A 24,775-nucleotide genomic window follows, 5' to 3' on the forward strand; every position below is an offset into this window, starting at 1 on the left:
TATTGAGTGTTTGGGTGTCAAAATAACAAGGGTCCATTTGCAGGCAGATTTATCTATTTTACTTGTATGCATGCTCCCTCTCTAGCTCACCCTATCTCCCCATAATCAAATATAGGGAGTAGTTTCAAAGGCTGAGAACTTGGGCCTCCGTGCATCTTTCTCAATACTCCTTGCCTGATGTATTGTATTACCTTCCCAAATTTAACTCTAACTTTCAAATTATCTCCCAGATATTCATCTTAGGCTGAATTTTTGAATTCAACTTAGACTCTCCAATAGCCACCTGATTCTCACTTAGAGTTCAACATGTCTAGAAATGAGCTCATTATCTTCCTCCCCACCTGCTTGGCACACCAGCTTCCCCAGTTTTGAATAGAAGACCATTCATTCAGGCTTAAAATGTGAGTCATACCATTTTCAACACTTCACTCTAATATCTAATCAAGTCAAATCATTGTGAATTCATTCACCTTGATCAACTTGCTTTCTATTCCCAGAGATACCACCTTTGTAGTCCTTACACAGGAGTTAAGGCAATAAACTCCTTACGGGGTTATAATCTCCTTCTCACATGACCAGTTCCATCCTATGCACAATGATCAGGTCAATATATTCCAAAATATGGCTTTCATTAAGGTATTTCTCTATTCAAGAAGTACAAGTAGAATCAAGTCTAAACTCTAACATGATAGTTAACGCTTTCCCTAATATTGCCCCAAGGACCTTTCTAGACTTATTTAAGTGCTCTTAGTATCAACCTTTCTTACAGACCTATTGGTGAACTCTGGCTACTTCCCTGATTTTTGGTCCTTAGAATGTTTTGTTGTTGTTGTTGTTGTTATTGTTGTTTGTTTTTTTAATCTTCTGGTGAAGAGCCTAAGCTCCTGCATGAGAATGTCAAGATTGAATCTGGGCTCCACCATTTAGTAGCTGGGGAATCTTGGACAAGTTATGTGTCCTTGAGCTCCAGTTTCTTTATTTGTAACATGAAAATATGAAAGATCTCTACCTCACAGGGCTGTTAGGAGGATCAAATGTAGTTAGAACATTGTCTGAGACACAATAAATGCTCAGTAAATATAGGTTATCATTTTCTCCCTAAATCCTATGTATCCATATGACATATGATAAATGCTCGACAAGTATTGACTCAAAATCGTACCCATCTATTGACTCCATTAAAAGATCTTCTTTTGAAAGCATAGGGCTTATGAAGGATAAAATAAATGCTTGTTGACTGAGTATTTCTATTTACCAAGGTAACTGACAAAATCTTTAAATTCCAAAGGTGAACATGGAGAAACTGAGACTTAGTTTGGTAACACTGTATCATTCTGAACAACAAAATTTGTTGATTAATTAATCTAGATCATTGCAGAGGGTAGTTTCAAAGAGAATGCCAAAGTGTTTTATATTTGTTATTCTCTGTGCAGTATTTTCATCAGGAATTATTTGGAGACACAAAAAGCATGCACAAAGACATGCAATGAGAAGGATGAGTTCCATGAACACCCCATGAAGATAAGGAATTTGTCGATCTTGTTCAACCTAGAGTCATTCCTGGTACATAGGAGGCTCTCATAAATAAATACAGCCCAACAAACTAAGTAAATGAATGACCAATCATGGGGTAGTAGAATAAACAATTCAAGGAGTTCTCGAATGGTCTGGAATTTTAAATAACCCAATTTTTGTTGTATAAAATCGTAAAGACCTGATTGGCCAAATGCTAGTAATAATGATGCCATAAAGTACAAAAACAATATAAGCAGATACAAATAGCTTTTAGGAAATACTACTACAAAATGAATTAGTAATCAATCAAACAAGATAATGCAAACTTAGATTTTATTAGTAGTATATGTAGGGTCTGGATTTCCTGATCAAAGATTGCCCTCCATTTATTAAAAATGCCATTATACAGATTCGGGATTTGAATTATTCTGTGTGGTTCCAAAGTAAATTACTTGAATCAATGGGTAGAAATTAGCTGGAGCCGGAATTTTAGTTTAATACAGGAACAAATTATTAGTGCCATAAATGTTTTTTTTTCTTTTTAAAAGCACTAATTTTAAAGTAGTAAGTAACCCATTGCTGAAAATATACATGCAGAGGCAGAATGATGGGTATGTTAGACACTTTTCACATGAATACTTCCCTAAAATTTTATCAACTTATAGTAAATTCTCTCCTCTAAATTCAAAGGGTTTTGTTCATCTATAGTAATGCAGCTAAATAGAAATATAATGCAAGTCATATAGGTATTCTGAAGTGTTCCAGATGCCATACTAAAAAGTAAAAACAAATGGATGAAATTAATTATAATAGATTTTATTTACCTAATTTCCCAAAATGTCATGTAAGCCTATAATTGACATAAAATTAACAAGATAATTTATATTTACTTTCTCCTATTAAGACTTCAAAAACCAGTATGTATTTTATGCTTCCAACAATTCTTAATTTGGAGTAGCCACACTTTAAATGTTCAGTAGCCGTATGTGGTTTATGGTTACCTTTTCACACAGTACAGATGAGTAGCAATTATTACAACTATTACTTTGAAGAGAACAAATAACTCATTACTAGTTTGCAATCTATCATGAGTAATGTCTTACTAATGAGAGTCAAGATGCTAATGTTTTAGTTAATAAATTTTAGTGGATTTAGACAATTCTTATAATGTCCATCTCATTCACTTGCTTTCAGATATGTTCTCTGAGAGGAATTTTCCAGAAGCCTTCTGTGGATAGAAAAACTTATGGGAGTGGGTTCCACATGTTCTATCAGGAGTCTCTATTCCTCATTTAATGTGTACAGTACCCTACACTGTAATTCAGTATCTCTTACATATTTGAATATAATGTTATTTCACTTTCATCAGTTTATACTTTGTCTCACCAGTAGATTTTTTTTAATCCCTGAAGTTCAGAACATATCTTACGTACTCTTTTCCATAGCAATTATAACTCCTTTTTTTTCTATAGAAAAGATACTTACTATACCAACTACTAGTTTTAGAACATCCAATATATTAATCAAATTAACCAGTAACCAGTTTTGTGACCAAAATAACCATAAGTATTCAACCCAATTATTTTGGCTATACTATTGGCCAGATCAAACCAGCCATTTGACATCTGTATGATTAATACTCATTGTTCAAATACAAGGATTTGGGAAAATTTAAATGCTTCTTTAAGAGTTCACTGGTCATAACACTCCTAATGAAGGTAATTCTCTGACCAATTATTTTTATATATCATTCTTTGGTCTTTGTTGCTTTGTAATTTATAGTTATTATATAAAAGCTCATCAGAGAAATGCACAATAAGCAACCTTCCATAACAGCTCACTTGTGAGTCACCAAAGTTTAAAACATATAAAGTATATAATGCCTTTTTAAATTCAGAATTATGATAAATTATTTAAAGAAATTGAAAACAATGTGGATATCATCTTAATTATTAAGGAAATTTCTTCTATTGAATTCAAAGAAAATATATGACTACAAAAGAACTGGAATCACAATTAAATCACACAATGTTAGACATGCACACAAGATAGGTTTTAGAATACACAGAAAATAATCAAACAAAGATTATAATATTGTAGGGAAGAGTATAAACCAGGCATGAGTTTTGCACCATTTAATTTTTTACTTACCTTTTCATCTTAATGGCTTTAACATGACTGTGTAGTCATACCAAATACAAATAAAGTAAAACATAGGAAAGTTTAATAAACAGATAAACGGACACAAAAGAAAGAAGAGACAGAGAAACTGAGAAAGACAACACTTTGTTTTCCTTGATTTTTAATGTTTCAGATTGCTTAACAGCTATTAATTGTGCTTTGCTGTATGATTTAGGATTAATGAAATTTAAGGCTTTGTTAAAGTCTTAGCATTAAAGGTGATTTATATAACAAGTTAACAAACAATAACAGACTGAAAAAGGCAAAATCAATTACAAATTGATTCACTATAAATTGGAAGCATTGAAATTACTCAAATACACTTTATAATTTTTAAATTGTAACCTTACTTTTAGTTAAATATTACTTCTAACGTGCACAGATACACTAACATAATAATGACTGTGTTTACACAGACAGCAAAGTCAACATTTGTTAATATAGACTATGTAATCTTAATAAATGTGATAAATGGTCACTACATTCAAATTACACTAATATCTAAATTGCAAATAAATAATCTGAGTGCTACAGATCAGTTTAAATATGCTTCAAACCAATCAGTCTTCTCTTTCCACTCTGCAGTTTTGAAAATTTATTTATCATAACAATGCTGGTTTTAAAAATATAATGCATAGAAACCAAAAGGAATAAAGTTTCAAGGACCAGTAACATCCTGTAATACAGAAAAGACATACTACCAATATGTTATGAAGAGCTATTTCAAATCCAAATATCTGGACAGGGAAGAAAACTTACAAAGAAAACCACTCATATTAAAAAGATCTAACCAAAATGAAGATAATCACATAGTTTATAGATTCATTCACTCACTTATTTTAAATTCATAAGAGCAAACTCCAAACAAAATAAGAAATTATATTAAAGAAATAAAGCAAATTGACTTAGAAGAGTGACATTAGATTGGTTGGATTCTTTTACTAATTAGGTAAGGTACTGGGTTATCTTTGATGCTTTGAGGATGAGAATGTAAAATATGGTAACTCCCAAATTTGTGGAGTTAATTAAGGAAAGTTACCCAGTACATTGGATTTTGAATTGATGAGATTAATCTCATGGTCATACTTTTCAGAATTAGGTAGAAAATATATTGATTGGTTAAGAGATATTGGTGGATCAAGAACCAGCCCACTGCCTGCTTTTTTGTTAAATATAACTTGGAGTATTTCTCTTCCTCATGATTAAGTAATTTCAAGAAGTAGTAGTAGCTGAAATAGGAGAAGAAAGGATTGCACTGTAAAAATATATGAAGGAAACAAATGAATTAAAAGCAAAAATACAATACTTTGGACAGCTGTGTGTTTTTTCTTTCTTCTTTTTCCTTCCCCTTCTCCCTTCCTCTCTATTTCTGCTTTTTTGTTCAGTTCTTTTTGTTTTAAATGCAAAGAAGTGCACTTAAATCATTTTTAATGTGAAATTAGACATGTTTATATTGATATATAATATGTGGATAAGAAATACCTGATAATATAAACAGAAGTAATAAAGTATGCCGGGTTTCAGCATGCTGGAGTACACAAAGCAGTGAGCCAGGATCTGACATTTTTCTAACCAGGCTTTGAGAAAATGGGCAACCCACTGGCTCTCACAGTCCCCTGTAAATATCTGAAAGTCCCTGGTCCAAGAAATGATTACTTTTGCATCTGATGACTGACCAGAGAAATAGGTTTCCTTCTTAAAGGATCATAATCAGAAATCTCCAAATAGCATGGTTATTTGAAATATTAATAATAATAATAATAATATTTAAAAATATTTAAATATCATGCTAATAAGAGCCAGTTAGTTCTAGCAAATGACATCGCTTACCAAACTAGATTAACATCTATTTTGAAAACATTTTAAATTATTGTAAGAAGGATTTGTGACTAAATTTTCAACAGAATTAACCTTGATAAAGAGATAGCAAATTACAAATGTGACAAGTTGTTAATATAGGGATTCTGTTGCTAGGCTCATTTCTTATTTATTTCAGTGAAAAAAAATTAGCAGGTATCGTACTACATGGTTTAGGTATTAATTTGTTAATATTATTTGAGGATATTAACGGTAATTGTTACATTTTTAGTACCCTACAAATTATGCAATTCCTGTGGAACTTTACCAAAGTCTTTATGTTTTCATTATAATTTCTTTGTATAAAATTTCACTAAAAAGTGTGTGTATGTATGTGTATGCGATATGTATTTGTACAATACAGATGTATTGTAATACATATGTGTACGCATACAAATACATACATATATACAAACAAGAATAACCATGCCAATTAATGGGCCATGTTCTCTTCCATCAAAGAAGGTATTAAAAAGATCAATATATTTGTACTGATAAAGTTGATTACTGAAAATTAGGCATTACTTAAAATTTTGAAATCCAATATATCTTATTTTGACATTCTAGGTAATATTTGTGTTATTATTTATTTCCCACTGATGTTTAGAAAAGCCAAAACATTGTCTAAACTCTCATTAAAGTATTCATCCATTATTTTTTACATAAAAAATCCTTATTTAAGATAGATTAGGCCCAACAATATAGGGCTTTTTTTCCTCCTGATATGTTCATTACTAAATGGGAAAATCACTGGCTTTGTCAAAGGGGTGTGTGTTTGTGTGTGTGTGAAAAGTCCCTGATCCAAAAAACAATTACTTTTCCATCTGCTAACTCTGATTGGAGGTCAAAAACTTGACATTGTAATTATAATAGCAACCAAACTATGGATATTTACACAAACAATGCCAGACTGTCCAAATCTCATGTGATAATTACACTAAATATATATAGAGAAACTGCCACATGAATTTTAGGCCCATTATGCAAATTAAAGAATATAGGGTATAAAATATCCAACAGCACATAACTCTTTTTTCCCCCAGTAGCACATAAATATTTTTTTTAAAGATTTTATTTATTTATTTGACAGAGAGAGATCACAAGTAGGCAGAGAGGCTGGCAGAGAGAGAGAGGAGGAAGCAGGCTCCCTGCTGAGCAGAGAGCCCGATGCGGGACTCAATCCTGGGAACTCGAGATCATGACCTGAGCCGAAGGCAGTGGCTCAACCCACTGAGCCACCCAGGTGCCCCGCACATAAATCTTAATAAAGAATTAAAGAAATAAAAAACAAGTTCACTTTTCTTTTGGTTGGTGCCAGTTGCAGTGCCAATAATTTAACATTTCAGCTCTATAGAAATGAAGACAATTTAAATAGGCCAATTATATGTATAAGCTTCATAATCTCTTATAACAAAGTAATTGCCTATATTAATAGGACATAGCTAGATAGAATGTTCAGTCAACACTATTTTGAAATTAATTATTATAAGGTGATAAATAATATCTTGATGCATATTTTATTCTTGAAACTCAGGTGTAGACTCTCATACCCAATGAGTCTTGAATCCTGAGTCATTTTTTAGCTCACCATCTTTTTGGTCCTCACATGTAATAATTTAAGTTTAGGTTAGATTTTTTTTTTTAAGATTTTATTTATTTATTTGACACAGAGAGAGATCAGAAGTAGGCAGAGAGGCAGGCAGAGAGAGAGGTGGAAGCAGGCTCCCCACTGAGCAGAGAGCCCAATATGGGGCTCGATTCCAGGACCCTGAGATCATGACCTGAGCTGAAGGCAGAGGCTCAACCCACTGAGCCAAAGGCGCCCCTAGGCTAGTTTTTAATGTGTGGAGACCACTGGCTCTCAAAGAGAGAAGCTGTAGACCACCTGGTTCTCAGATCCTTAGCATGGATATCATCCAGAAACTTCTTAAACACGCAAGTATCAGGCCACACTCAAGGTCTATTGAATCATAATCTCTATGGGCAGTAGGGGCAGGGGATAGACAGCAATCTGTGTTTTAACAGTTCCTCCATGTAAAGAAAGATCTGAAAGTTACTGCTCTACACTATGACCTCCTTTTCATTCCCAGAGACACCCCTTTATTTGAGGTATTCAGTGTTTCCCATCTAGATTATCACCATGGCTTCCTAATTGTTTCCCTACTTCTGTTATTATTCAGTTGAATTCTCTTCACAACTACTATTGGACTAACCTTTCAAGAGTCCACTGAAAAAAAAAAACACATTAGGAACTCCTCATTGCCTACTGAATTAAGCATAAACTATTAGTCTAGTTGTCATGACCTCTCCACACTGTGTCTAATCATCCTCTTCAGTCTTATCATCCACAACTAAGCTTCACGCTCAATGCTCTACATTTTGAAAGTAAACTGAATGTACTCTCCACTGAACACTCTATATACTCTTGAGCTTTTTCATAGGCTATCCTGAACTGCTACCTCCTCTGTGTGGCTAGAATGGCTGTTAATTCACTGAGCATACACTCATTCTTGGCCCAATATCCATGAACATATCTCGCTCCACCATTAAACAATAAGCTCTTTGAATTCATCACTCCTTAGCTAGCAATACAGATAACACAGAACCAAACATTATGACATGAAATACCACATGGCTGTTAAGAGATCATTCATATCGGTCTAATTTCCCAACCATTCCTTCATTAATCCTTTAAGCTCTACCTCAATTACCATCTCTCCCAAAATGCAGACTCCCCTCTCCAATTTGGCTTCTCAGAAGATGGAGAGAAGCAGAGATGCCATAAGTAACAGTACTGATTAGTCAGTTTATTTCTGTTTATTTCTTCCCTCTAGGTACCTCTTTCCTGTTATCTTCTTTTTCTGACAGTATCTTCCTCACTATCACTTTGCTATGCCACCATGTTCAGAAGCCCTAAGACAGAAAGAGTTGAGACATGTTGTCTTTGACCATTGATTCCACTGACTTTACCCAGGGTGATGAAGTTACCACTGGCTCATTTTTATAATTCTGACCATGTCCATTAAAACTGTCATTTTCTCAAACAGATTTCATGCAGATTAGGAGAGATTAAGCAATGCAATCAGATACTACCAATCAACCTAAATAAAATGGGAAGAGGTGGCATTTCATGTCATATTTGGGACAAGCAGAACTTTCTAGTATTTCTTATATTGGTCCACTTGATAATCTATAAGGCTGGTCCTTACAATGGAAATATCAAAGACACCTTCCTGATCCTAGCCCATTTCCAACAGAGGCCAGAAGGAGAAATCAGCCAATCCTCCATTTATTTTTCCCTTCAATTTCTGTCTCAATTCTCAAAATTTGGCCATTCAAGGCTAACATATAATATGATGGAAATAACTGTGGGTATTAATGATTTTTACCATTTGGTATTTATAAAGTAACATGTAGGTTTTTTAAATGTATGCTTTTATATATCTTAAGTCATTTAATTTTTACCACATTCTTGAGGTTAGGATAAGACAGATATCATCTTGCTACTTTTCTAGATAAAAACATGGCTCTGAAAGGTAAAGTGTCACATCCAAGACCACATTGGAAGCAAGTTTCGTGGCTTGAAATTAAGAACGTTTTCCTTTTTTCCCCCCCTCACCCATAGTTAAAAGTTACCACTACAAGGAGCTGCATCTCATGGACAAGTTCTCAACCAATCTAAACTGAGGACCTCAATGCTCACTGCCTTCCTGATTTTTCATTTCTTGTCATGAACAGTCCTTGCAGCAGACATAAACTTTGTATTCTTCACCAGACAATGAATCCAGGGATTGTTGGTGAGTTTTCAGGGTAAAATTTTGCTCTGCTCAATTGCCATTTCTAGTTGACCATTAAAAGGATCCTGAAGTGAGTTCTTATACTGAGTCTACTTTCTATCCATATATATTCCCAACCTACTTTATTTAATCACTGTAGATTTTCTTCCAGATTATTCTTTTATGTAAAACCTGCCCATAGATTCAAACATAAGAAGGGCATACTCCAACCCAATCTCACCATGCATAAGCTCTACCATATTAGGAGCTTGACTTTGAGATCAAGTCACCCCAAGAATTCCAGCACTTCTCGAATTACCCTACTTTATAAACAAACACACGTACAGGTCATTATTTTAAATTCCTTACTGCATCAACAAAAGACCACTGGACTGTCAAACTTTAGAACTATTAAGAACTACTCTAATTACTCCTTATTTTAGCTAAACCAGAAATTTTACACTATGTTCTCTGTACATAACTTGTATCTCTTGAACCCTACGACAGGAAGGAGAAAGATAATAGGACAGAAATCCACCCATCCACTAACTCTCCTGTTACCATTTTTTACGTCCTGTTCTAAATAATAATCCTTCAGGGTTGAGGGTGGTGCTAATCTGGTTTAACTCCTCTATTTGAAAAACATTATTTATGACAAATCACATGTTCTGCTTAATGCTGACAAAATTACACCTCGGATTCCATCTTTTATGTCACTTCTCTTCAGATTATACTACGTGATTGCTGGAATTATCTCATTAATTGAACATCTTCATGAAGATGTACTAGTGTTAAGTATGTCAGATGATTACAATGACTAGGTTTGTGTTCATAAACAGATATTCTTAAGTATCTTTTGCACCCGTGTATACTTCCACACTTAGTAGCACAATGCAATGAAAAAATCAGCAAAATGTCAGATAAGCTCTATCTCCATGTTTTTGGTTTCATCATGACGATAGAGCATAATTATCTCTCAAAGCCCCCAAATGGGGTCACTATCACATTCAGTCATCTTTATTGATTTAGAGAAAAAGGAGTACTTGGAAAAGTGACAATGTGATTCTTTTGTTAATTTATATATATATTGAAAATATTGATTTAAAATCTCTTATGCTTTTCTTCAGTAAGGACAATAAAAGAAGTGCAGCAAGTGGCTCGTCTAATGCAAGACATATGGAAGTAACTGACAAATGTGTACGGAACATAGGATGAAAATTCACAGACTTCTCTTGGCCATGCTAAGTCTGGCAATCTATCATACAGGCTGAATTCTATTCATCTGTCAATATCTACAAGTCACAATCCTGTGACATAACTTGTCTCTAGATTGAGACATCTACTGTTGCAAGGATCAAGAAAACAATACCTTGTTTTCTCTGAAATACTCTATAGCTTAATGATATATATGGCAGGAAGAATACAAAACCCAATAATGAAGTACCAGCATCCATTTCTTAAGATGACTGAAATAGCCTTTGGTTGTTTATATATTACATACTCTAATGATAGTCCATAGAAGTAAAAACAATGGTCTTAAACAGCAGAGTAAATTCTTAAAAAACCAGCTATGCTGTGAGAGTAAAGTTTGGAGCCTTTCAGATATTTTCCAGGTGAGGACAGTTTCCTTAAAGTAGTACATAAATGAGTAAAACTAACTCGTTAACTTAAGCATAACAAAGAAGCAGCAATGCATTAAGGTATGCTAATGCCTTTTCTGCTTTGGGAGAGCGATTTCTGAAGGATATCTATGTTTCGTGGGTATTAAGTATTTGAAATTCATATCACATTTCAATATATTTTAGAAACTCTTTTAAATATATACTAGTACATATAACAGTGATACATTGGAATGTGTTAGAAAATATAGTAATTGTAAATCATGCTATTATTGGGTGTCCATATTTTTGAAAATAATATTCAAGTACATTCTCCTATTGTTCCAGGGGTCGACACTTACCTGACATATTACATCATATCATATTTTCTCACAAATATTTATAAAAACATTTTTCTCATCTAAGATTATTTATAGCAATTATCTATATATGTAAATACACATATTTATTTTACATACATTTTTGTATTTGAAAGCATATCACATATGTTGAAAATGTATCAATTGACATTTTATAAAATTGGGGGTAATTACCTTGCAATTTAACACTAACCCAAAAGAGTTGGATTTATATATTTTTATGTATTTTTGCAAGCTGCCTATTAGGAAAGATTTTGTCTTCATTAAATGTTACACAAATATAAAGGGTTTTCATGCAAAAGTTCCATATTCCCTGGTTCTTCATTAAATAGAATAAATATAAATAGACATATAAAATTACAAAATTAAGATATATAAGCTTTGTGATTATTTGTTTTCATTGCTTGAGCATGTTATTGTATCCTAATGGGTTTCGTCACAGTAAGTATCGGCAATTAGCAAGAGCAAGTTAAGTACACACACATACACACATGTGCACGACCAATAAAGAGATACAAACACCCTAGATCATGCAAGATATGTACAAGGACCCATTTGGATATTTGATCCATATTACACACAAGCAATGTTATATTTGGCAAAATAAGTCAGTAGTGCTTTCCTTAGATAGATGTCTTTTGTGCTTTTTTGTTGTTGTTTTTGGCCTGCAGCATGCTATTTGTTACTTTGCTGAAGGTTACCCCTGAAAGTACATAAGTGAACCAGTACAGAATGCTGTTCTAGAATAGCTGTGTCATGAAAGGAAAAATGACAGAGAGAGACAGAGAGAGACAGACAGACAGACAGACAGAGAGACTAGTGGGGGATAGTGAGGAGAGATTGATCGCCCATGAGATTCAGTGTTAAAATTTCCTTAAATACATTTTGGCCTTCATTTTCTTTTTGAAAACCTTGCTGTGGGGGTCGCTTGCCCCCTTCAGAGTACTGCGTAACCTTCGCAAGAGATCATTTATCACTAGTTTCCACCTTGGAGCAGATCTTCCTACCTTTCCAGTCTTAATTCTGTGAGAAATGGCTGCAAACCGATGGTTGAGCTCTGAGATTTTGGGCTCTACTACTTTCCTGCAGTGGTCGCCGCGGTTCGCCATCAGCTTTGCTGCTTGGTCACGCGTGGAATCCACCTTTGGGCGCATGTCATTCATTTCAGCCTTTAAACGCTATATTCCGTGAGCAAGAGACAGGGCTCAAAGTTAGTAATTAAATGGAAGTTGAGAGAGAGCCAGAGAGTGAGAAAGAGAAAGACAAACAAAGAACAAGCACATGCAGAGGAATACAGAGGGAGGAAAAAGCCAACTTCCCTAAAATAGAGGAGAAGACTGAGAATGTGTGCCATCTCAGGAAAATAGATCACTGCTCCTGTTTAAGTTGGATGTAGGTTTATTTTTAATCTGAGGAAGAACGAGGAATGTTTTCCTGACTTCTCTATGTTGCCCACAACCAGAATATTTTATATTTAGTCTTATTTTATCTTAACTCTACTCAACGTCATAGCCGTGGAACAACCTTAATATATCCTCAGAAGGAAAGATAGCTGAGGAAAATTTTTTTATTCCTTCCTGAATACTTCTGAGTTCCCTTTTATTATACTGAGCATCATGGGGGAAAAATGGACTTTCCAACAAATAAGGATTCTGTGTCACTGAAAGAGGGAGTGAAGAAGGTTCTGCCTGACTCAAAGGGTCAGAGAGGGTATAAATGAAATAACTTAGGTCCTATTATTTCAAAGACCTTGGAGGAAATTCATGTTAAAATGGCATTCCTTAACTACACATTGAAGGACAAGAGAAAGCAAGAAAAGGTACACACAACAGAGTAAATGTGTTTTAGCGATAGCCTGAAATACATCAATAGTTTTTCATTAAAAATGAATTATAATCTTTGGAAAATAGCAATTTCATTAACATTAACATATGTGTTGTTCAGACAGAAAATATAATTTTTGAGTGTTCTTTAACTACCAACCCACTAGTTAAATACTATTATTTCAGCACAACAAAATAAGGAATCACTAATTTAAATAAAATTTGTTAAAATTTAACTCTTCCTATTTAATTGAGAAAGATGTTATCAAATGGAGATTAACATAGCATCAATAAGATAAATTCGCACAATTTACCTCTCATATCCTTTTATAGCTATCTTTTTTTTTAATGAAGATTAAGTTGCCTTTCTGAAAGATGACTCAGGACATCCTAATAATTGTTTTTGATATACAAAGAGAGAACACGAAGCCATGTTTACTTTACATATAGTAAAAAATAAAAACATCCAGATTTATATAAGCTCAGTACTGTTACTAATTATGAAGATTTGGATGTTGCACAGGCAAAATGTCCAGATGATTGGATTTCAGATAGGCTGTGAATGATACTGGGAAACTGATCCTTATGTTAGATATAGGAACACACTACTAAGTAGTCAAATGGGCAGGAATTTGCAAAATTACACCAAAATAAATCCTGGAATCTCTTTGTCATTGGTGTTTAAGTTTTGTGTAATTAGCTGAGAGGTGGATATGGACAGATATCCAGATTATAAAACTCTTCAAAGTCATTAACTCCCATGTGAGTTAAGAAAGTAGGGAGGGTATGAAAGTAGGAGGAGAGGGAGGAAGGATGAGAGGAAGAACTTTATTCACTCTTATTAACAACTCCTTGATTACTGACATGATTGGTGTACAGTTAGAAAATTGCTTTTCATAATATTTTATTTGCTACCTTAAGTATGTCTTCTTTTTGCTGAGGTTTCTTTTTCTCAGATTCATCCAAAAGTGCTTCAGCCTGAATGATCCAGTTTGTGACATAATCCACATTCTGGTCAAAGTTTTCCATATGTTTCTGGTATTCCTTAATTTTATAGAGATATACCATGACATAATACTGGTTAGATAATATTCTTAAAAGATCTGTCATGCTTTCTATAACATTAAAAGGCAAAAAGAATAGTATCTGTCAAATCACACTTAGGGGTGTTCTCTATATAAAATATTGCAGAGACATAGCAAAATATTAAAATATAGTTATAGGTGTTAAAAGCCACCATTCATGTGAAGTTAAGGAATTTGCGGACATAGATATTATTATTCAAAGCATACATAATTTCTTTCTCATAATGGAGAGAGGTTGAAAATCCTCTAGCTTCTTCTCTTACCAACAAAAGATTTAACCACTCTTCTGCACGGGAAGTGACAGCTATCCAGTTACTATTCAGAAGACTCAATTTATCTTCCACCAAGGTCTCCTTCTTGCCCAAAACCGTTTTCAAGGCCTCTCCCAGCTCTGTAACACTCTTCAGGTGAACCTTCTGTTTCTCAATCTCTTTCTGAGTAGCCTGTAAAAAGGACAGTATTTGAGCTTGGAGTAATTCATATATGGTAGTCTTTAGATTTAATGTTTTTGAAATGACTGTGTGTATAGTTACTACAGTAAGATTTTTCAATGATTTAAAACTTCCATATGTCTTCATGAATGAAGAAAATCCTACCATATACATTGTAGTTACCTTATTGGGCATATATAAGCATATATCTATATCTATATCTATCTATCTAGATATGTGTGTGTATATATATATACACACACAGAAGCATGTTGAACTTCTATTTATTTATTCTATTTATATTTATTTCTATTTGTTTATTTACACTTAATGGATAAACATACATATTGTCCATCTAAACATATTTATATTTACTTAATTTGTAAATATACTGGGTGAAGACAGACCTCAGAAACCTCATACACAAATAAACAATGGATTTTAGAAAATTTAGCAATTAGTGTGCTCTTGTATTTCTACAGAAGAAATTTTCAGCATTTTGGTGCCACAAACCTATTTGGAATCTGGTGAAACATAAGGACTCTTTCTCATAATAATATTAAAAAAATAAACTTGAGTCCACTGGATTTTAAAGGAAAGGAGTTCTATTGGAAAACAATATACAAAATATCTTTTTAAAACCTGTAAGATAGGGGCACCTGGGTGGCTCAGTGGGTTAAAGCCTCTGCCTTCAGCTCAGGTCATGATCCCAGGGTCCTGGGATCGAGCCCCACGTCGGGCTCTCTGCTCCGCAGGGAACCTGGTTTCTCCCCTCTCTCTGCCTGCCTCTCTGCCTACTTGTGATTTCTCTCTCTCTGTCAAATAAATAAAATCTTTAAAACCTGTAAGATAGTAATACCTGCTTTCTTTCCTAATGTATGCAACTATAATAATCTAGCAGCAGATGTTTAGGGTAATTTAAAAGTAGTGATGAATATAACTGGTGTCTTGAAATATAGACAATGAATAGAATATGATATAGAATTATCTGCCACTTTTACTGGTGACAAAGTTGCAGGAACTATAGCTATTACTGGGGTTTGCTGCTCGAATTCATAATTGAAAAAAAAATACTTAATTTCAATTAGAGGTCTGTGAAAATAAAGAAGTAATATGAGAACCCCTAAGAAAGCACCACCACTTTCTAAGACCTGATTTACAAAATTTAAAAACAAGCACATTTAATATTAGAAAGCATGTAGAAAGTTGATAGAAAAACTGATCCTTGTATAAAAGTTTACACTCAGCTCTACCCCAGCCCTTTTCTGGTGATGTATCATGGCTGACCAGGTGACCATCTTGCACTTCCTGACCTCTGCCCTGATCCCTTTCTTGCCCTCACACTGTTGTGGGACATTTCACTATGGGCTACGCCAGACCAGAGCCTCACAAGAAGTTTATTTATTTTTAAGATTTTTATTTATTTATTTCAGAGAGAGAGAGAGAGAGAGAGAGATCACAAATAGGCAGAGAGGCAAGCAGAGAGAGAGGGGGAAGCAGGCTCCCCGCTGACCAGAGAGCCCAATGCGGGGCTCGATCCCAGGACCCCGAGATCATGACCTGAGCTGAAGGCAGAGGCTTAACCCACTGAGCCACTCAGGCACCCCTCACAAGAAGTTTAAGTAAAAGATACAGAGACTGTGACAACACACCAGCTCAGGCATTTAGAAATGGAATTGATATCTTCACCAGAGCAAACCAAAGCCAGAGTAAGACAAAATCACTGGGGAGTAGCAACAATAAGAAAGAGGAGGGAACTCACCTGCAAAGAGGTAAATCAAACATGTACAGAGAGTAACAGAAGTGGGCCAAGTAATCGAGACTGAGAGTGAGGGTCTCTTTGAGGGCAGCTTGTACCTCATCTTTAATTCGTAGATGCTCTGTGGCTGCCTATCCTTCACACCAGCAGGTCTGCTGAACTCAAAATCACTATGTGTATGCATTTTGTTTTTGCATCTCACATCACATAAATAGGGGTAATAAATCTGATAAAAAGACTGTATAAAGTAATTTGTGCACAAAAGATATTGTTTCTCCTATCCCAAGGCAATCTTTTGTATTTGTGTTTTTCTTTTTCAATAGACAAATATCTGAGATTTGAGTAATTATTGCCAAATGCACTTATTGGCTACCGTGTAGAGGGTTGTCTGTGATGCAGCTGTCATTTGTAGTGCATGGGTAAAGCCAGCTGTTCATAGAAGGAATTCCTTCATTTAGCAATCCTAAATGTTACTGAGCTCCTACTAAAGGCATCACTGTTGTAGCAATGACATAGGTGATTCTACTTAATGTCTTTAAGGAAATTATGAGAAATGCCTCCCTGGCATGAAAACAGCCCTTCTGGAGCTTGACTTGTGAGTGCTCATGGGATAGATTTTATTCCTTTCATCTGCATCCTTGTGTGGAACACGACCTTTACAACCTTATATGGTAGCCATTATTCTTGGCACTGTAAATAAAATGACAGAGAATGTCTCTGTCCTTATGAAACTTATACTCAAGATGTATTTGTCAAAGATATGGAAAGACAGGCAAATGAACATGCCCTCCTTCCTGCATTCATTCCAGACTAGTGGCTTGTCACCAGAGATTATGTATTTGCAAAGATAACACCTCACAAAGTTGAATCTTACTTTGTGTTTGGATTGGTAATTATCTCTTAAAATGTCTTAAAGATGACACTGTTTTAGCTTTGATATAAAAAGTTATATACACAGACATCTGTCTCTTCTACTCCAGATAATGCAATTAAAGGCAATGAAAATTTCCAGATCTCAGAAGGGTTAGAAATTTTGAATTTGGGAAATATTGTTGCAAAAAGTTCATGGATCACAACCAACTACTATGGATTAAACATCTGCCAAAATTCTATAGCTAATTTTCAAGAGAAAATGTTTAATATATAGGGATACTTCATTCAGTTCATGAAAAGAATAAAATAGGAAATGTAGATAATCACGAGTATCACTTTAGCTTCCCTAGTATTTTAAGACAGCACTCAAAGACATGAAAGTTACTGCCATGATGAACATAACAACAACAACAAAAAAAGCAGTAACCATCGTGGTGATAATAGCCCCAAAAGTGATTCACTCTTTTCATTCTTACCATAAAAGAAATCCTTGAGTTATATCTTCACATTCGGGATTCAAGAACAAACTGGTATTAAATAAATGCTATTTTTCATTAGGAAAAATATTGTACTCATTGAATAGATTTTTATTTTTCCAACAAAAGTATTTTTACCTTAGTTTCAAGAATATAACAGATTTATTTTAAATTAAAATATGACTTTAAAATATTATTATCTTAGACTTCAAAAAATATACTGATATGACTTTCTGCAGGTCTCAATAAAATATCAATTAGTGAATTTGCTTTTGGTGCTTAATATCCACTCTGTACTGTGCCATTCACTGCCAGAGAGTAGAAAGGAAGTAGTCTTTGCATATCCTGCTTTAATTTTACCCACAGTGTAGCTGCAGAGAAAGGCTAAAGTGCAATCAAGTATCTGGTATCACAGTAGAAAGAACTTCTTTGAGAAAGATGAGTCATGGTTGGGATGAACATGAATGGTTTTAAGGAAGAGGTGATACTTGAAACTGAAGTTCACCATTAAGGATTGGATCAAGTGCCAAACAATCCAGAAAATATGAAGGTCATAATCAAAAGCCACAATTACACTACTGGGTATTTACCCCAAAGATACAGACATAGTACAAAGAAGGGTCACATGTACCCCAGTGTTTATAGCAGCAATGGCTATAATCGCCAAACTGTGGAAAGAACCAAGATGCCCTTCAACAGACAAATGGATAAGGAAGATATGGTCCATATATACTATGGAGGATTATGCCTCCATCAGAAAAGGTGAATACCCCCCAACTTTTGTATCGACATGGACAGGACTGGATGAGATTATGCTGAGTGAAATAAGTCAAGCAGAGAGAGTCAATTATCATATGGTTTCACTTACTTATGGAGCATAAGGTATAACACAGAGGACATGGGAAGATGGAGAAGAGAAGTGAGTTGGGGGAAATCGGAAGGGGAGACAAACCATGAGAGACTGCGGACTCTGAGAAATAAACTGAGGGTTTTGGAGGGGAGGAGAGGTGAGGGGTTGTGTGAGCCTGGTGGTGGGTATTATGGAGGGCATGTATTACATGGAGCACTGGGTATGGTACCTAAACAATGAATTTTAGAACACTGAAAAAATTAAATTAAATTTAAAAAAAAGAATCAGCAGCCACAAAAAGAAAAATATGGAGTATTTACTGGAAACTAAAAAGAATCGAACCATTCTCCCAGTTCTATTAGTTTCCCATACCATAACAATGTCTATACTTGTCAATGTATTGAGAACTGAATTACTGGACTGAACTCCAACTACTGTTTTGGCCATTCTTTGCATACCCTCACTCATGCCTCTCTAAGGGACGTAGTTTTTTAAGGGGTTGGTGAGATGAGGAGAAAGACATCCAGTCCAATGCTTAACATTGATGCCTTCTTTGGCTGACATGCTGGGTGAGGGATGGAGAAGGTTCTGACAGGTCTACCCTTCTGAATGGACAAGTTCAAATTCAGTGACTAAATGATGAAGCCATTTAGCTCAACTTTAAGGTGTTTTTTTTTTTCAATCTTGTGGTAATGTGATAGCTTCTAGGGCTGATTTTAAGGCTGAGTAAAACAAAAAACAAACAGAATTATGCACATTCACTTTTACTTTGACCTATGACCTGGCCATAAGTCCAGTTCCAGGAGTTTCACCAGCAGCTTAATGTCAAATACATGCTTGGCACCTGGGGTTTTTAATGACACAGGAAAAATATCAGCTAAGAGTAGAACTAGGTTTAAATATTAACTGCCATAAACTCTAACATACTTTTACTGTCCATATGTTTAATTTGTAACATTTGATACCAGCTCCAGCATACAGTCGAAATATTAAACACTAATTTCCATGATTTCAAAGACATAAATTTGTTGTTGACTTCTTCCTAGCCATAGCAATTTTCAAAGGCTATTCCAATTTCCTTATAATAAAAAAGGGATGGCATAGGTTAACTTCTCCTAATAAAGATACCCATGTATTCAAGTAAAAGATAGAAATACATTCTGATTCATTCTTCATATCTGAAAGTTAAATCACTCGAATCTAATTTAAAATGGCATGAGGTCCAGGATTCAGCCATCAGCTTAGCAATTCATTTCACTGATGGGTTATAGCAGGATGAGAAAACTCATTCTGTTGGTTTCTAATGATCACATCATCATGTGATGGAAATAGTTTTGTTAATTTTATTAAAGGTGAAATGATTAAAAAAAGTGTAAGATGAATTATTTAAAGGTGAAACAGTAAAAAGTGTAAGATTAATTAATTATCTGATCCCACAGAAACATATCCGCAACTATTTTCTAACAGGGGCAGAGAAACCTAGCACACTTGGGCTTGATCTCTCACATTTCCAGAAGTGCAATGGCTTCCAAAAGCCTTCCTGGAATTTCCCAGTGATTTAGATTCTCAGGATAAGTTCTCTGACTTCCTATCATTCCCACTCCCCATCCCCAACCTTTTTAAACTCTGTCTCCTGCCCATAGGTTCTATTTCATTCAGCCCCACATCTAGTTAAAAAAGAAAAGGAGCCACAATACCATATCTATATCTTTCTCCCTTTACTAAGATGCTACTAAATTCTTGTTTATTTCAGCTCTTAATCTCTTATGCAAGTTCCCTCTCATCTGGATGAAGGGTTAACTAATACACCCAAAAGGATGTTTTAAAAGGTTCCCCTCCCCACGTGGATTCTGCATTTAGTCAGTCTACATAAATATTATACCCTTTCTGGTCATCAAGGATGGGGGAGAGTTCTTTCACCTTTAGGTATAAAATACAGTTATGGGAAGAAAATTTAAAAATTACATTATTGCAATCACATATTAAGATTTCTGAAACTGACATGACACTTAGAATTTTGGAGAACAGTGTGGAGATTCCTCAAGAAATTAAAAATAGAACTTCCCTATAACACTGCAATTGCACTCCTGGGTATTCACCCCAAAGATACAGATGTAGTGAAAAGAAGGGCCATCTGTACCCCAATGTTTATAGCAGCAGTGACCACGGTTACCAAACTGTGGAAAGAACCAAGATGCCCTTCAACGGATGAATGGATAAGGAAGATGTGGTCCATATACACTATGGAGTATTATGCCTCCATCAGAAAGGATGAATACCCAACTTTTGTAGCAACATGGACGGGACTGGAAGAGATTATGCTGAGTGAAATAAGTCAAGCAGAGAGAGTCAATTATCATATGGTTTCACTTATTTGTGGAGCATAACAAATAGCATGGAGGACATGGGGAGTTAGAGAGGAGAAGGGAGTTGGGGGAAATTAGAAGGGGAGGTGAACCATGAGAGACTATGGACTCTGAAAAACAATCTGAGGGGTTTGAAGTGGCAGGGGGGTGGGAGGTCGGGGTACCAGGTGGTGGGTATTATAGAGGGCACGGATTGCATGGAGTACTGGGTGTGGTAAAAAAATAATGATACTGTTATGCTGAAAATAAATAAATTTAAAAAAAAGAATTTGTATTTATGTTTAAGGTTGTGTTTCTTTTGATCTACAACAGCTGTAATTAAATCAATGGTGTATCATACAATCTAATGTCTTAAATGTGATAAAATATGATAGTGTTTTTGCAGGTCCCTACATTTCTGTCATGGCTAGAGGTTTAGGACATATTTTATTATTAGGCTAATGTGAAGGAATAATATAATGATAGATTCAAAAAGAACATAAAACATTAAATAGTGGATTTTATGGCAATGTGTATTGACTTTTTATTAATAATGTATTGTCTATTAAAGAAGAATTTCATGAAAGCAGAATGTGCAGAACAGAAATTACAGCTATAACTATAATGACAGTGAATAGTGACTCCAATGGCATTTAACAGATGTTCTATTTTCTAAGTAACAGCTGCTTGATGCATTCATTGTACCAAGTTAATGGTCTGCTAGTGTTATTTCACTTCACAGATAAATTACTATGCTTGCTTTAAAAAAAGATACGTAATTTTTCATGGGGATGATAGTGTAACAGACTTTAGAAATAAGTAATAGTTCTCATGCTTTTATAGCTAAGAGGAGTGATGAGTTGAAGCAATTATCCAGATAATCTAGGACCAGAGGCCAGATCTCTTGAAACTGTGATAGGTAATTGTTAAAAAAAAAAATACAGGGCATGGTTGACTAAACTGAATGTAGATCTCATAAGAGTACTCGTATTGCATTATTTAGTGGTTCACAAACTTTGCTGAATTATTAGACACTGACCACACTTGGGCCAATTTAATCATAATATCTGGGGGTAGGCTCCAGGCACTGATAGCCTTTTAAATATTCCCAGGTGATTATAATGTGCAGCCAATGCTGAGAACCAATTGGCAAACAAAATGATGCATTCTGTCACAAGATTTTATTGGGTGATTGTCACTAAATTTTAGGACTGAAGTGACAGCAGAAAGATAACTGAGAAAACTCATCATTGTTCTTCCTCATGTTGAATATTATAAAAATATGTCCCTTAAATCAAAGTGAAAATCACAATGACTTGTTACATAAGTGGCTATTTAGACATCAATTATTTTGCATATTTAACACAACTGAATTCAACATTTGTATGTATGTGTGCTTGTTTCAGGCAACTCTTGGTATCCTGACGCTACTGTTAATAAAATCTAATGGTCAATTTATGAAAAATAAGAGATAGGAAATATCCTAAATGCTGATGGATTAAGGAACCGAAATAATTTTCCATGGAATTATATTTGATCATTTTAATTTTTATATAACACTGTGAATATTAAAAGGGCTTTCATGTAGCTGAATTATTTAAGTGGCTTTGAATTTTTCACTACTGAAACTAAATTGGGAATACATGAAATCTGTTAGTGGTTAAATCAGAAAATATATATTAAATATATATATAATATATAAATTAAATTAATTAACATTAATTTAATTAATAAATTAAGTTAGAAAATATAGATTAAACTTTGCTGAAGCTTACATTTTCCAAACATAATGATCATCAGAGATATAAACTTCTATTTAATAACATAATTATTTACTTTCCTACAGTTATTTTTTGTACTCAATTCATATGTTAAATAATTGAAGCCATAATGGGATATTGAGAATCAACTGACTTATATCCAAATAATCAAAGTGATTTTAAGACAAATGCACACAGGATTTTCATTTTGTTATTTTTACACAGATTTATTTAATCTGCACTTTAAATCTAGTCATTGTGTATGTTTTTCTTATTGTGAATGACAACTTTTTGTCACTTTTAAAATTAGATTACCTTAAAATTACTAGAAAATACAACTTCCAACAACAATTATAGTGGGAAAAAGCTAATGAAATCAAAGATAGTACTGGATTTTAATTGCAGATTTGCTGTGTGCCAGGCCTTTTTGCATCTATAAAATGGGAGTATTTGACTGGATGATTGTTCACGTTCCCATTTGTTCTAAAACTTACCATAATATTAGAAGCACATTAGCATTCTTCTCTTCTCTCAAAAAAAAATTGCTTTGCCATTATGTTTTAATTGTCATCTCTTAACTTGCAATTTATTTTATTGAATGGATATTTACTAAGCATGCACTATGGGTCATTGTTATTTTATGTGCAGGGGAAACACCAGTGAACAAAACACACATTTTTCCTTGTTCTCTTGGCAAGTGAAATTGTTAATGCCCATGCATGAGTCCAAGAAGATAGAAGCTGTCGTGACAGCTCAGAGATCCTCTGCAGTGCTGCTACTCAAAATCCCTAAGTGCTGCTAATCTCTTCTAGTTCATCTTACCATTTCCTTTCACTGTGTCTCTTTCTATTCTATAGACATCAGTATTTCTGATCTCAACCTGGCAAACTCCCTTAACAGCGATTTGTAAGGGATGAAGGGGAAAAATGCCTGATCCTGAAACCATCAAACACATGACAGTTACAATTTCCTCAAACTATCTCTGTTGTCCAGACCATGCAGCTAGGAGTGATCTACTCTTTCAAAATCTTTTTTCTTTAAGAGAGAGAGAGAATGAGAGATCGATCCAGCACAGGGCAGGAAGGGGCAGAGGGAGAAAGAGAATCTTAGGCAGGCTCCACACCCAGCTCAGAGCCCAGCATGATACTCAATCTCAGGACCCTAAGATCATGACCTGAGCCAAAATCAAGAATCAGATGCTTAACCAGCTGAGCCACCAAGGCATCCCTCAAAATCTTAATATTAATTTTTCCCTCTTTATCACCACTCTAATGGAGGGAGACTGTCTGAATTTCAAAATACAGGGAAAGGACTACTGAGCTTTAGGAATTTCAAATTAGCATTAACAGTATAAATTCAATTCCCATATTAAACTTTTGTCTCATTTTTGTTCTTACTCTAAAATGTCTGCTTCCCATTAAGTGAATTAATTTTTTTTAACCTTTTAAAACTTTAGACTACCTTTTAAATATATTCATTTTTTCCCTTGTAACTGCAATGTGGAAACATGAGCATACGGTAGGAGCTGACAGAACAGTTTTTCTTGCTTCCAGCTGTGCCTCCAGCTAATCAGCCTTACCACCACCCTAGTTACTTCTGGAACTTCTCTCATTTATTCTCTTCTTGAGACCACCAAATATCTGATCTGAGATACCTAAGAGATTCACAGGTTCACAGTCTTCCCCAAGTAGATTATACTTTTAAACATCTTGAAATGTTTCATATAGTACTCAGTATCCTTTGGGAAAGTTATGTGTTCTAACACCTATGGTTTCTAACATGTTACTACACAACGTGGAGCAGGAGTAAAACCTAAACAAGAGATTTTGTTTGGGAAAACTCACTTTCACAACGTTGTTAGCCTATCAAAAGGACCCTACAGTGCCAAACTCCTGATATTCATGAAGAAGACACGGAAAGTCCAGAGTCAGGCTCATGGCATTGGTTTGCACAAAAGTGTACTCAGAGAAAAATGGCAACATAAACCTTCCTATTATGTTTATTATAAGAATATTAATCAGGGTGCTATCTCACTTATGATCCTGTCTAATTTTTCTTCTGTATGT

General features: G+C 34.6%; 1 protein-coding gene across 5 annotated transcripts in view; it reads right to left on the reverse strand.

Moving 5' to 3' along the window:
- DMD (dystrophin) overlaps nt 1–24,775 on the reverse strand; it is a 2,094,983-nt gene that overhangs the window by 1,215,967 nt on the left and 854,241 nt on the right. For all 5 annotated transcript variants that reach the window (XM_032330377.1, XM_032330378.1, XM_032330375.1 and 2 more), the window contains exons 35-37: nt 14,479–14,658; nt 14,046–14,174; nt 12,315–12,485 (exon numbers count right to left, since the gene is read on the reverse strand). In XM_032330377.1, coding sequence (XP_032186268.1) covers nt 12,315–12,485; nt 14,046–14,174; nt 14,479–14,658 — 480 coding nt within the window. The remainder of the gene's footprint in view (nt 1–12,314; nt 12,486–14,045; nt 14,175–14,478; nt 14,659–24,775) is intronic.

Source organism: Mustela erminea, chromosome X, assembly GCF_009829155.1.
Source record: "Mustela erminea isolate mMusErm1 chromosome X, mMusErm1.Pri, whole genome shotgun sequence".
Lineage (NCBI taxonomy): Eukaryota > Metazoa > Chordata > Mammalia > Carnivora > Mustelidae > Mustela > Mustela erminea.